The sequence below is a fragment of the Orycteropus afer genome, unplaced genomic scaffold (assembly GCF_000298275.1).
Source record: "Orycteropus afer afer isolate SDZICR_OR568_19922 unplaced genomic scaffold, OryAfe1.0 scaffold00089, whole genome shotgun sequence".
Taxonomy (NCBI): domain Eukaryota; kingdom Metazoa; phylum Chordata; class Mammalia; order Tubulidentata; family Orycteropodidae; genus Orycteropus; species Orycteropus afer.
Genome location: NW_006921676.1, coordinates 4,674,552 through 4,687,925, shown reverse-complemented (window position 1 = coordinate 4,687,925; position 13,374 = coordinate 4,674,552). Strand labels below are relative to the sequence as shown.

Here is a 13,374-nt window from a genome sequence, read left to right as displayed (position 1 = left end):
TGCCTACCTAGTTCCTTGCTCAAATTCCACCTTGTTTGTTAAGTCTACCCTGCCTGTCCATTTCAAATTGCAACCCCCCCCCTAGTTTTTACACCCCTGTGCTGCTTTCTCTTCAGTGAACTTATCACTCTGTAACAGCCTAAGTAATTTACTTGCTTACCTTTTATGATAGTTAAAGTTGTATGTCAGTATGGCTGGGTCATGATTCTGAGTCTTTCAGCAGTTATGATGTAGTCATGCCCTACAATGAAATCTGATATAATGTAATCATTTCCATGATGAGATCTTCTATGAGCAGCCAATCAGCTGAAGGGGAGTTTCCTTTAAGGGGTAGCTTGCTTATAATATATATGGAAAATCTCTGGCAAAACTCTCTGGCTTTTTGCTCAATCTGGATCCTGCATCTGACCTTTGGACTTGAACCAATGGCTTGCTGGATTGCCTGCTGATTTGGGGATTGTTGTCTTTGCAGCCTGTAACCCAACAGACTTCCATCTTACCTGTTGATCTTGGATTCATCAGGCTCCAGTGCCTGCTGTATTGCCGACGGATCTTGGGTTCACGAACCCAGACTAAAACACTTTGTTTACTGACTATGTCCTTGCACTAGTGATAAGCTCCATAAAGACAGGAGTTTGTGTCTCTCTTGTTTACTGCTGTGTCTCTGGCATCTGGAACATTGCCTGGCACATAGAACATGCTCAATAAATATTTAATGAATGGATGCATGAATAAATGATAAAGAATATTGAGGTGAATGGGCAGAATTATTGCAGATAGTGTGGTCTGAAAAGGTGATGTGTAGGTAAGGCCTTACAGATGAGGAGAAGCCAACCATGAGAAAAGTGGAGGTCAAGAATCAAGCAGAGGAAACTAACTGCATGTACAAAGTCCCCAAAGTGTGAAATAAACCAGACTTTTTAAGGGAAACAGGATAGGGGGTGGTTAAGAGAAGGAATTCTGAGTCCAGATGACTTGGGTTTGGATCTCAGATACCCTACTTCCAAGAGTAGAGAGGTTGGGCCAGAATTAGCAGAGCCTTGGACATAATATTAAGGACAGTGCCATTTCTTGCATAGATGGCAACCCTTTTCATACCACCATCCTGAAGACACGGGAGCCATAGGCAGCAAGGAGAACCTTGCTTTCCTTCAACTGGTTAGTTGGGAGCTCATGATTTATTATGTTATTGAATGCATTGATCTAGTTCTGTTCAGGGTGCAAGGAACTAAGGTCATTTAGGATGAGATTTTTCAGGAAGACCGTGTCAGAGAAGGTTTGGAGGAAGGTGAGCTGTGATGAAGGGCTATGTTGAATGTCTGACAGGAGAGTTGGCAAAGAGAGAGCAGCGGACCTCACAGGGCTGTTTCATTTAGTCTCTGCAATGAAATATTACTCCTGCAAGTTAACACCCTTGCTAGGTCAGCTGGATAAAAATGGGATGGCTTACTCAGATTAACAAAGTTATTCTGACTTTGCTCGATGATTTATGATTTTGTCCAATTTATTTCTGAGTAATTAATAATCCTTACTGGGGTGTTATAACCTTGACTTGCCATTAAGCTTTACTGGTATTACTGCAAATGTGCACATTTTCAGATGTGAACCTTCTAAAGTGTGAAAAATGTCTGCATGATTACCTTTTAGTTGGAGATCTAAACCAGTTGTTGTTGTTGTTATGTGCCGTCGAGTCAGCCCCGACTCATAGCGACCCCTCCTTGGGTTTCCGAGGCAGTATCACTACGGAAGTAGGATTGCCCAACCTTCCTTCCGAGGAGTGGCTGGTGGGTTTGAACCACCAGCCGTCTGGTTAGCAGGCAAGTGTCTTAGCCACTATGCTACCAGAGCTCCCAGTAGTTGCAATCAAATAAATAGGTTGCTTCTTCCACTAAGCACCCACATATACATACACATACAATGTTGATTTAAAAATTTTGGAGTGGGAAGAAGCAACCATGCTTTTCTTTTTTCTATTATTATTTTTTTTTTAGAGTCTCATAGAGCTAAAGGTGACTTGGCTTCCAAAAACAAAAGCTAAAACTAAATAAAACAGCCTTAGTGAGACTCAGTTTTGAGTTTCTCCTCCACCCCTTTTTTAAATTTCCCTTTTGCTAACTTTCAGTGCCTCAATTTGTGAGTATTGTAATAATCAGATAGGAGTGGGTATATCTCAAAGTGAATACAGGAGGAAGAAATGGAATGTGTGGCTAGTTGTCTCCATGAATAACTACCTTCTTTCCTATGAGATCAGAAGAATTGGATGGTGCCTGGTTACCATTCCTGAACATTTTGATCAAAGATTCTACAGATGAATCTTGATTGAAAATGGAAAATGCCAAGTAGAATTTCAAATTCTAAATGCCTCAGAAGGAAGGTTGGGCAATCTACTTCCATAGTGATACTGCCTCGGAAACCCAAGGAGGGGTCGCTATGAGTTGGGGGCGACTCGATGGCACATAACAACAACACAGTAATGGACTCTAGACTTTCTGGAGCCACTGAGGCTAGATGAATCTGCTAAACTATTGTCTTGAGCTAATCTTTAAAACTTAAATGAAAAATATTCCCTAAAGTCTTCTTTAAAACAATCATTTAGCTTAATTAGTAAAGTGTGTCTGCCTCATATTTGTATGTGCTATAGAAATGTAGATATGATACCTTCTTAGCCACAACCAAACACTTTGAGGGAGTGAGTTACTGGGCCTGCAGGCTCAGGACCAGGGTCATGGGAGACATCAAGCTCAATTGGCATAACATACTACACAAAAACGTTCTACATCCCACTTAGGTGAGTAGTGTCTGTGGTCTTAAAAGCTTGTGAGTGGCCATCTAAGATACAACTATTGGCCTGTCCTTGTCCAAAGCAAAGAAGAGTGAAGAAAATCAAAGATTCATGGAAACACTCAGCTCAAGGGACTTGTGGACCATGAGAACCTCAGCCTACACAACCTTAAGACCAGAAGAACTAGTTGGTGGCCAGCTACCACTGCCAACCACCCTGGAAGGTATCGAAATTAGAGATCCTGGATAGAGTGGGAGAAAAATGTGGAACAAAACTCAAAATCATAAAAAAGACCAGGCTTACTGGTCTGATAGAGACTGGTGAAAACCCTGAGACTATGGCCCCTAGTCATTCTTCAGGCCTGGAATTGGACTCATTCCCCATGGCTTAACTCTTAGTCAAACAATAAACAGACCTGGGAGGTGAACAATTATATCAGGTAGGAACACTCTTTAGAACACTCAACCATGGGCGACCAGAAGAGCAGCATTCGTGCAGGAAATCTCAGAAGGAATGCATAGGAAAGAAGGACACAGGGAAAAGGTAATTACAGGGAGGAAGTGGAAAGAAAGCTGTTAAATTGTGGGGATTGCAATTGGTGTCATGAAACAAATGTGTATGAGCTATTGAATGGAAAGTGAATTTGCTCCGTAAACTTTCACCCAAATCACAATTAAAAAGGAAAGGAAAAAAAAAAGAATGTCTATCTTGAGCATTGTGCTCTTTTAAGATCTACATGGGATCACCAGCCTGTGGACTTGGGCCCATAGTCTCAGGTGACATGATACTCAATTGGCACAACATAGTACATACAAATCTTGTTCTACGATCTACTTTGGTGAGTAGCAACTGAGGTCTTAAAAGCTTATGAGCAGCCATCTAAGATGTAACTATTGGTCTCCTCTCATCTGAATCAAATAAGAGTGAAGAAAATCAAAGGCATCTGGAAGCAATGAGTCCAAGGATAAAATGGACCATGAGGACCTCAGCCTTCATGACCCCAAGATCTGAAGAACTAGATGTTGCCCGGCTACCAGTGCCAACCAATCAGAAAGGGATCAAAACTGGAGATCCTGGATAAAGTGGGAGGAAAAATGTGGAACAAAATTCAAAAACACAAAAATGACCGGAATCATTGGTCAGATAGAGTCTGGTGGAACACCCAAAACTATAGCCTGGGTTACCTTTTGAGCCTATAAATGGACTCACTTCCATGGATTGGCTCTCAGCCCAACAGCAGAAAGACCTATATGCAGAACACCTGCCCTGGGACGAGGCACCCACCTACTCTAGGAAGATGCACCCCTTAGAACAATCAGCCATGAGACACCAGAGGGACAGCATTCACATAGAGGGAAAGCTGGACAGAAAGGAATGCATAGTTAAGAGAGGAACAAGGAAGGGATAGTCACAGGGATGAGACAGGAGAGTTTTTATGGTTGGGGATGGTAATTGGGGCATGGAATCAAACGTGCATGAACTGTTGAATGTAAAGCAAATTTGCTTTGTAAATTTGCACCCAAAGCGCATGCACACACATGCACACACAAAGATCTATGTGGGATCAAATTAACAGTAACAACTTGAAAGATTAGATAGTAAACTTCAGGAGCAGTGAGTTTAAGTTAATGGGAGAGGAACAATTTGGAAAAGGAGGGTGAGAATGGTTACACAGTTTGAAGAATATAATCAATGACGTCCACTAAACAGGTAAAAAAATTGAATTGGTGTATATTTAGCTGTGTATATTTTCAATAGCAATAATATAAAATGTTATATGTTTTCAAAAGGGATACTCCTTTGTCTTCCCAAGGGGATACCAATAGGAAGAAAATTAGATCAAAGGTAAACCCAGATATCAAGACTTGTGTGAGAAAGATGCAGGTGATGGATAGGGTTTCTTGCTTTCTTGAGTTCTGGGATACTTAGAATTAGGTTTGGCTGCAAATACCAGAAAATCCAAAATAGTGGCTTGTATTCATGAAGTTTTATCTGGTCATTTAATAAAAAATTGGAGGTAGATGACCTGGATCTGTTAGGACACTGCACAAGCATTCACAGATCTAGGCTCCTTCTGTCTTTCTGCTCTGCTTCTCTTCATGTGTAGCCTCATTTCTCAAGCTTCCCACATGCTCCAAAATGGCTGCTGGAGCTTCTGCCTTTGTATTCACATTCCAGGCAGCAGAAAGAACAACAAGGAGAAATACAAAAGGGATTCAATCTATTAAATATCCCTCTGAGCGATTTCCTCAAAGTCCCATCCAACATCTTTTGCTTAGGTATTATATTCCCAGAACTCAATCATGTGGCTGTACACAGCTGTAACAAAGACAGGAAATGTAATTTTTCACCAGGCACATTTCCACAGCCAAAAATTATAGGCACTTTGTTAACAACGAGGAGAAGAAAATGGATACTCAGGGAGGAAATAGTAGTCTCTTCCACACTTTTATGGCTTTCTTTCTGCCCCACCCCTACTCTCACTCCTATTCAGTCATTCACTCATTAGGTACTGAGCTAGGTATTGGAGAGATGAAGATAAATAAAACACTATCATTGCCCTCAGGAGCCCTAGTGGTGCAGTGTTTAAAGTACTTGGCTGCTAGTCTAAAGGTTGGTAGTTCAAATCCACCAGCTGCTCCAAGGGAGTTGTTGTTGTTTTTATGTGCCATTGAGTCATCTCCAACTCATAGTGACCTTATATACAACAGAATGAAACACTGCCCAGTCCTGTGCCAGCTTCATGATCCCTACTATATCTGAGCCCATTGCTGCAGACACTGTGTCAATCCATCTTGTTGAGGGCCTTCCCCTCTTTTGTTGACCCTCCGCTTTACCAAGCATGACATCCTTCTCCAGAGAATGGTCCCTTCTGACAACATGACCAAAGTATGTGAGACAAAGTCTGGCCATTCTTGCTTCCAAGGAGCATTCTGCCTGCACTTCTTCCAGGACAGGTTTGTTAGTTCTTTTAGCAGTCCATGGTACTTTAAGCATTCTTCTCCAACACTTCAACTCAAAAGCATCAACTCTTCTTTGATTCTCCTTATTCATTGTCCAGCTTTCACATGCATATGAGGTGATTGAAAATACCATGGCTTGGGTTAGGTGCATCCTAGTCTTCAAGGAGATATCTTTGCTCTTCAGCGCTTCATCAGATTTGCCCAAAGCAATACGTCTTTTGATGTCTTGACTGCTGCTTCCATTGGCGTTGATTGTAGAACCAAGTAATATGAAGTCTTTGACAATTTCAATCTTTTCTCCATCTATCGTGATGCTGCTTATTGGTACAGTAGTGTGGATTTTTGTTTTATGTTGAGGTGTGTGGTGGTTATGTTCTTGATGGATGATGTTCTTGATGTCATCCCACAATTTTTCTACTCCAATGGAGAGATGTGGCAATTTGCTTTTGTAAAGATTTATAGCCTTGGAAACCCTACGGGGCAGTTCTACTCTGTCCTATAGGGTTGCTATGAGTTGGAATCAACTTGACAGCAGTGGATTTGGTTTGGTTTTAATATCCTTGACATTAGGTAGTTATCAGCTTGGTGTGGTGATAACTACGAAACAGTGTGAAAGTCCTGTGATAGAGCTATGTGTGGGGAGTCTCTGGAGTGGAAGAAGTATACATTTCTTGGTACCAGGAAGACCTAGTTCAGTCTGATGAGGGCTGAGGTACATTGACTCTTTCTTTTACACGTTATGTTTATTTTATTTTATTTTATTTTTTTTATGTTTATGTGTATTTAACTTTGAGCAATTTTCAAAGCACCTTCACAGTCCTCTATAGGATAGTACAGGTGTCATTATTATCTACATTTTACAGATGAGAAAACTGAGATTCAGAGGTTAAGTGACTCACATAAATAGTTGATGGCAGAGCTGAGACCAGACACATACCTTCTGCTACCCGGTTCAGTGGTCTTTTCTTTTCTTAATTGAATATATATATATATATATATATATATATATATATATATATATACACACAATTTACTACATGATATATATATATATGTGTGTGTGTGTGTGTGTGTGTGTGTGTGTGTATAACATCATGGGGAAAACTAACTCAGGAGTGCAAAGGTCTTTCCTTTGGTCTGTAGAATGAGAAAGATGCCTATAGTTTATGGGCTTCAGAAGGACCTGGGGTTGCTTGGCTGGGAATAGGTTGGCTGTAGGACCAAGAGATGTCATCTTGAAAGAATGTAGTAAGAGCTGTGTCTTAAAAGGTAGAAAGCTGGTTCCTCTGTCTCTTTCTTCTTTGCACCATAACTGCTCCCTACATAGCATTCCTAATCTCTTGTTTCTTCACTGAAGACAAACAGATTTGTCTATCCCCAAGAATCAGTGTGACTCAAGCAGTTTAGAAGGTTCTTGAGGTTGAGCCTGAAGAAGGAGCCATACCTTGATATATTCTGTGAGGGCAAGACCCTCGCTGCTGCTCAACGGTGGAGATTAAAACACTCCTGAGCCCAAACGCTTCACGAAGCATTTGGTTTTGCTTCAGATGATTATGTGCTCACTGAGTGAATTTTAAATGTGATCAAGTTATATTCAAAACACGATCCTAGATTCTTGGCTTATTTCATGTAATTAAAATAATTACAACATTATGCTAAAGCCAGGCTTGATGCTATCATCTTAAATTCTACTTAAAAACGGAACTTTGCTAATTCCATGGTCCCCTGTACCCAGTGTCTTCATGAGTGTATGGCACAGTGGTTAGGATCTTGGGTTTTGATGTGACTGACCACCTGGATTTGCTTGTTAGCCTCTTGCCTGCAAATGGGGAGAGCAATACCACTGTACAGTTGGAGTCTCTGTGTGGTGCAAATGATTAAGTTCTCCACTGCTAACCAGAATGGTGTTGGCTTGAACTCACCCAGAGGTGCCTTGGAAGAAAGCCCTGTTGGTCTGCTTCCAAAAGGTCACAGTCATGAAAAGCCTATGGGGCACAGTTCTACTCTGACACATGTCCAGTCACTATGAGTCAGAATTGACTTGACAGCATTTTTTTTTTTTTGGTTTATTGGGTTGAAGAGAATAAAATGAGTAATACATGGAAGGTGCTGAGAGTAGGACCTGGCACTTAGTAGCTTTTAATGAATAGCTAGCTATAATGATTACTAGATAGGCTGCAAGGATGAAGACCTGAGTAACAGCCTTCAAGGAACTTGCAATCCAGGGGGAGGCAGATGTAGGGCATGCAGACAAATGTACAATTATTTGCATTATAAGCAAGCCATTCATACCACAGAGGCCTCCATGACTTGCTCATGGCATGTGTTCTAATTGGGTGGTGACTGTGTTGTGCTGGTTATTCAGTGTTTTGAATACCACTGTTGGGGCAATCCCATACAACCTACGGGGCTCTTATAGAGTGGCAGAGGGATGACTCCTGAAAGGAAAATCTGGTGGTGTAGTGGATAAGGCACTTGATTGTTAACTGGAAGTTCAGTGATTGAAACCCACCAGCTGCTCCATGGAAGGAAGATGGGGCAATCTACTTCCATAAAGATTTACAGTCTCGGGAACCCGATGGGGATTGCTATGGGTTGAAAACGACTCGATGGCAGTGAGTTTGGAGTTTTGGTTTGAGTTGGAAAGAGGGAGGAGGGACTTGGTGCTGGAGAAGTAAGCAATGGAAGTCAGTAATAGAAACCAGTGAAGGGTTTTAAGCCCTCTCTGGTGGCATAGTGCCTAAAGCATTTGACTGCTAACCAGAAGGCTGGTGGTTCAAACCCACCAGCCGCTCCTCAGAAGGAAGACTGGACAATCAATCTACTTCCAAAGAGATATCACCTCGAAAACCCAAGGAGTGGTTGCTATGAGTCAGGACTGACTCAACGGTAGTGAGTTTTTTTTTTTTTTTTGGTCTGGTTGTAGTGGAGAGGAGTGGAGGGGACAGAGGTAGAAGGAGACTATTGCTTTTGACCAGAACTGAGAAGATGGTGGTAGCTTGGATGAGGGGTTGGCAGAGCAGGTGGCAACAAACAGACCAATCTGAGTGTTGTTTAGGATATAAAGGAATATGGCAGTTAACTATATATGGGGGGGTAAGAGGGTGACTAGGGGTGACTTCTATGTTTCTGCTTTGAGAAACTGGGTAAATGAGAAAGACAGGTGTCATCTACCTAGGTTGGTCAGGGAAGGTTTACATAGGTGGTGGTATTTGAGGTGAGCATTTAAGGATGAAATGAATATCTTCAGTCAGAGGAAAGGAGATATATCCTGGCCTCCTGGGATACACATGAGCAGAGGAAGAGAGACATTCAAGTACCTGCCATACCAGAAAGAAAAACCACAGTTATATCAAATAGGTTTATGATATTTGCTAATACACCCACCACTGAGCCCATGATGTTTTTTCAATGGATCTCTTATTTGCTGTCCTTACAGAAGGGTTTGCAAAAAGAAAGAAGACTTCCCTTTGGTTCGCTGTCTCTCTACTGGTGGTATCGCTCTTCATACTGACCATAGGCCTTGCTGCAACGACGAGAACTGAGAATGTGACCGTGGGAGGCTATTACCCTGGAATCATTGTGAGTGTGGCTGAGGAGGTTCTGGATTCATGGGATCTGCTGGGAGGTGCTGGGAAAGGAGGGGCCAGGGACAATAGAGACTCCTATATAACTGGGTGACACATTCAACTCCAGCTCCTCAGAGCTAGAGGTCTAAGGCAAGGCATTGGAACTTCTATTTGTATCTATGGTAGGCTGAATAATGTCCCCTGTCTTCCCTGGATGTTTATGTATTAACCCCTGAGACCTGTGAAGACATTACTTATATGGCACTAAAGAATTAAGTTGGCAGATAGAATTAAGATTGCTGATCAGCTGACCTAAAGTAGGGAAATTATCCTGGATTATTTGAGTAGACCCACTGTAATCACAAAAAAATAAAATACCAAACCCACTGACATCAAGTCAATTCCAACTCATAGCAACCCTATAGGACAGAGTAGAACTACCCCCTAAGTTTTCCAAGGATGTAAAATTTATGGCAGAAGACTGCCACTTCTTTCTCCAAAGTGGAAGAGGAAGGCAGAAAAGTCTCAAGTGATGTGAAAGGATATTGAAGATGGAAGGAAATAGCCATGGACCAAGGAATGTGGTCCTTGGCAGCTGGAAGAAACAAGGAAACATTCTCCCCAGAGCCTCCAGAATGGTGCAGCCCTGTCAACACCTTGATTTTAGCCCAGTGAGGTCCGAGTCAGCCTTCCCATCTCTAGAACTGTAAAACAATGACTGTGTAGGTTTTAAGCCACTGGTTTTGTGGTAATTTCTTACAACAGCTATAGAAAACTAATATAATACTAATTTTACTTTGTTTCCAAAATAAAAGGAAATATTTGAAGCAGCACTGTTAAACTCCTGGGCTTTAAATGGAGGATATGTGTCATAGTTTATGTGGAGTGATCAGGAAGGTGTGTTTATGCATTGACTTATTCTTGCTTTAGTCAAATCAATCCTTGGAACATGGACAGGTAGCCTGAAAAGATTCCTGCCGAGAAATCAAGGATTGAAGGTTATGCTAATAATGCAATAATATGGGAACAATAAGAAAATGACAGAGCTGACATTGGTTCCCTTTTGGAACCAGACCAAAAAAAACCAAACTCACTACTGTGGAGTCAATCCCAACTCATAGCAATCCCTCCTTGGGTTTCCGAGGTGGTATCTCTATGAAAGTAGATTGCCCAGTCTTCCTTCTGAGGAGTGGCTGGTGGGTTTGAACCACCAGCCTTCTGATTAGCAGTCAAATGTCTTAGGCACTACACCACCAGAACTCCTGTGTACCACCTGCCTGTATATAATTTATGAATAAGCATATATAACTAGTACCTATGTTGAAAAAATTTTAGTGACAAAATTGCATGAGGTTGATGATGTTTTGGAGACATGTGTCTTACATAAGGAAGCTTTTCTGTCATAGTTCTTGGAACAGGAAGAGAGAAGATTGGAACTACAGAAGGTTTGGGGTTTCCCCTAGTAGTTTTGAGGACACATCATCCTAGACAGCTTTCAAAATATCAAGATCAATATTGATCAAATATTTTGTTTTTTTAGCTTCAGTATTTAAGGTTTCCTACCTTAAAATTACATTCAAAACATGAATGGATATTGTCAGAACTATGTTCTCTAAGGAACACATTTTCTGGACAATAAATTAAAACTATACTGGCCAGAATGGAATTAGCTTTAGCCCAGACTATTTTGCATGTAAACTATAAAGGGGACAAATGACATTAAATGAAAGGAAAGGTGGTTAACAACACTTTTGTGGAGATCCTGTGCCCAACTTAGAGGCTCAAAGGAATGAGTTAGTCTCAGGAAGAAATTGGGGCTAGAATGTGAATGGGGAGGACATCAATATTTTGGAAAAAAATATATTTAAAAATATATCTATAAAGTAAAACTTTATACATTTATGTTGCAATTAGAATCTTGATATTTTTGAACTGTGAAGTTGTGATATTTCTAAGCTTCACACGAAGAGACAGTCATCTTTTCTTCTCCCTTGGGAATTCTTAAATTATTGGAGAAAACTACATGTGCATATGTATATATCATCAAACCCCAAAGCCAAACCCATTGCTGTGGAATAGATTCTGACTCATAACAACCCTATAGGATAGAGTAGAACTGTCCTATAAGGTTTCCAAGCCTGCAAATATTTACAAAAGGACTGCCACATTTTGTCTAATGGAGTGGCTGGTGGGTTTGAACTGCTAACCTTTTGAGTCATGGTTGAGCTCTTTAACCACTGTGCTACCAGGGCTCCTATATATCACCAGAGACATAATTATCGATAAAGGCACAGCTATAGACATGTTGTTGTTGTTAGTTGCTTTTGAGTCAGCTCCAACTCATAGTGACTCTATGTACAACAGAACGAAACACTGCCCAGTCCTGCGCCAGCCTCGCAATCTTTTTTATGCCTGTTGTGGTTGTTGCCCATTGTTGCAACCACTGTGTGAATCCATCTCATTGAGGGCCTTCTCCTTTTTCACTGGCCCTCCACTTTACCAAGCATGATGTCTTTCTCCAAAGAATGGTCCCTTCTGACAACATGACCAAAGTAGATGAGATGAAGTCTGGCCATTCTCGCTTCCAAGGAGCATTCTGGCTGCACTTACTCCAGGACAGATTTGTTCATTCTTCTGGCAGTCCATGGTGCTTTCAGTATTCTTTGCCAACACCACAACTCAAAAGCATCAATTTCCCTTTGGTCTTCCTTATTCATTGTCCAGCTTTCACACGCATATGAGGTGATTGAAAATACCATGGTGTGCTTATTCTTCAAAGAGACATGTTTGCTCTTCAGTGCTTGAAAGAGGTCTTTTGCAGAAGATTTGCTCAGTGCAATATGTCACCTCATTTCTTGACTGCTGCTTCCATTGGTGTTGATTGTGGAATTAAGTAATATGAAATCTTTGACAACCTTGATCTTTTCTCCATTTGTTGTGATGGTGCTTGTTGTTCCAGTTGTGAGGATTTTTGTTTTCTTTATGTTGAGGTTTAATTAATCTTCATCTCTAAGTGCTTCAAGTCATCTTCACTTTCAGCAAGTAAGGTTGTGTCATCTGCATATAGCAGGTTGTCAGTGAATCTTCCTCCAATCCTAATCCCGTGTTCTTCTTCATATAGTCCAGTTTCTCAGATTATTTGCTCAGCATACAGATTGAATAGTGTGGTGAAAAGATACAACCCTGATGTACAACTTTTGTGATTTAAACCATGCAGTATCCCCTTGTTCTGTTTCAATGATAGCCTCCTGGTCTATATAGACTCCTCGTGAGCACAATTAGACATAAATATGTGCAATTTTAGTGCTTCCACTTGACACCATATCTCGAGAAACTCCAAAACCATACCATGTCACGTTATCAAGCGTGTTCTTCCCACTCCCCACCCCCAGCAGGGTACCCAGGTGACTCACAAACCATTCGTAAGTTTGACAATTGCTTACTTGCTCTATGAGCATGACTCAAACTCTAGATTTTTTTGGCTCTAACTCAAGAGGTTTCAGTTTGGTAGCTATATAGATTGTCTGGGAGAGGCATTTTCATGGGCTGCTCAGAACAGCATTTTCAGTGGGGCATTGCTGAAACTCAATGTTCTTAGCACTAAGGTGAATTAATTGAAAAAATTCTCCTGCCAAATGGGAGTGACAGAACAATGTATGCCTGTGCCAGCTAGGGTGGAAGAAGTCTAATGCCCAGGTCCTCTGATTCCCATTTTTAAGATGAGAACATCCACATGTACATTTTCTTCAGCATACTAGCAGTTATTTTCTCCTTGGTAAAGTCAAGGGCTGAGGCTTATACATGGAACAAGAGGATTCTTCAAAAGAACCCTTTCTTCTAATTTTTTTTTTTTTTAATGTTGTAAACAGTAAGCGCCATTGGGTTTCTGAGGCAGTAAATCTTCACAGAAGCAGATTGCCCAGTTCTGCGTCCATGGAGTGGCTGGTGAGTTTGAACTATAAACTTTCTTGTTAGCAGTCAGATGCCTTAGGCACTGTTCTACCAGAACTTCTTGTTGGAACCACCAGCATACACATTTTGGGAGCTCTTGTAGCGTAGC

The 13,374-nt window shown here is 41.2% G+C and overlaps 1 protein-coding gene across 1 annotated transcript in view; it reads left to right on the top strand.

The window, feature by feature from the left end:
* Positions 1-246: 246 nt before the first annotated feature.
* Positions 247-13,374, top strand: part of TMEM255B (transmembrane protein 255B) — a 226,715-nt gene continuing 213,587 nt past the window's right edge. Inside the window, exons 1-3 of the mRNA XM_007942404.1 lie at positions 247-263; positions 488-522; positions 9,185-9,327. Of these exons, the coding sequence (XP_007940595.1) occupies positions 247-263; positions 488-522; positions 9,185-9,327 (195 nt within the window). The remainder of the gene's footprint in view (positions 264-487; positions 523-9,184; positions 9,328-13,374) is intronic.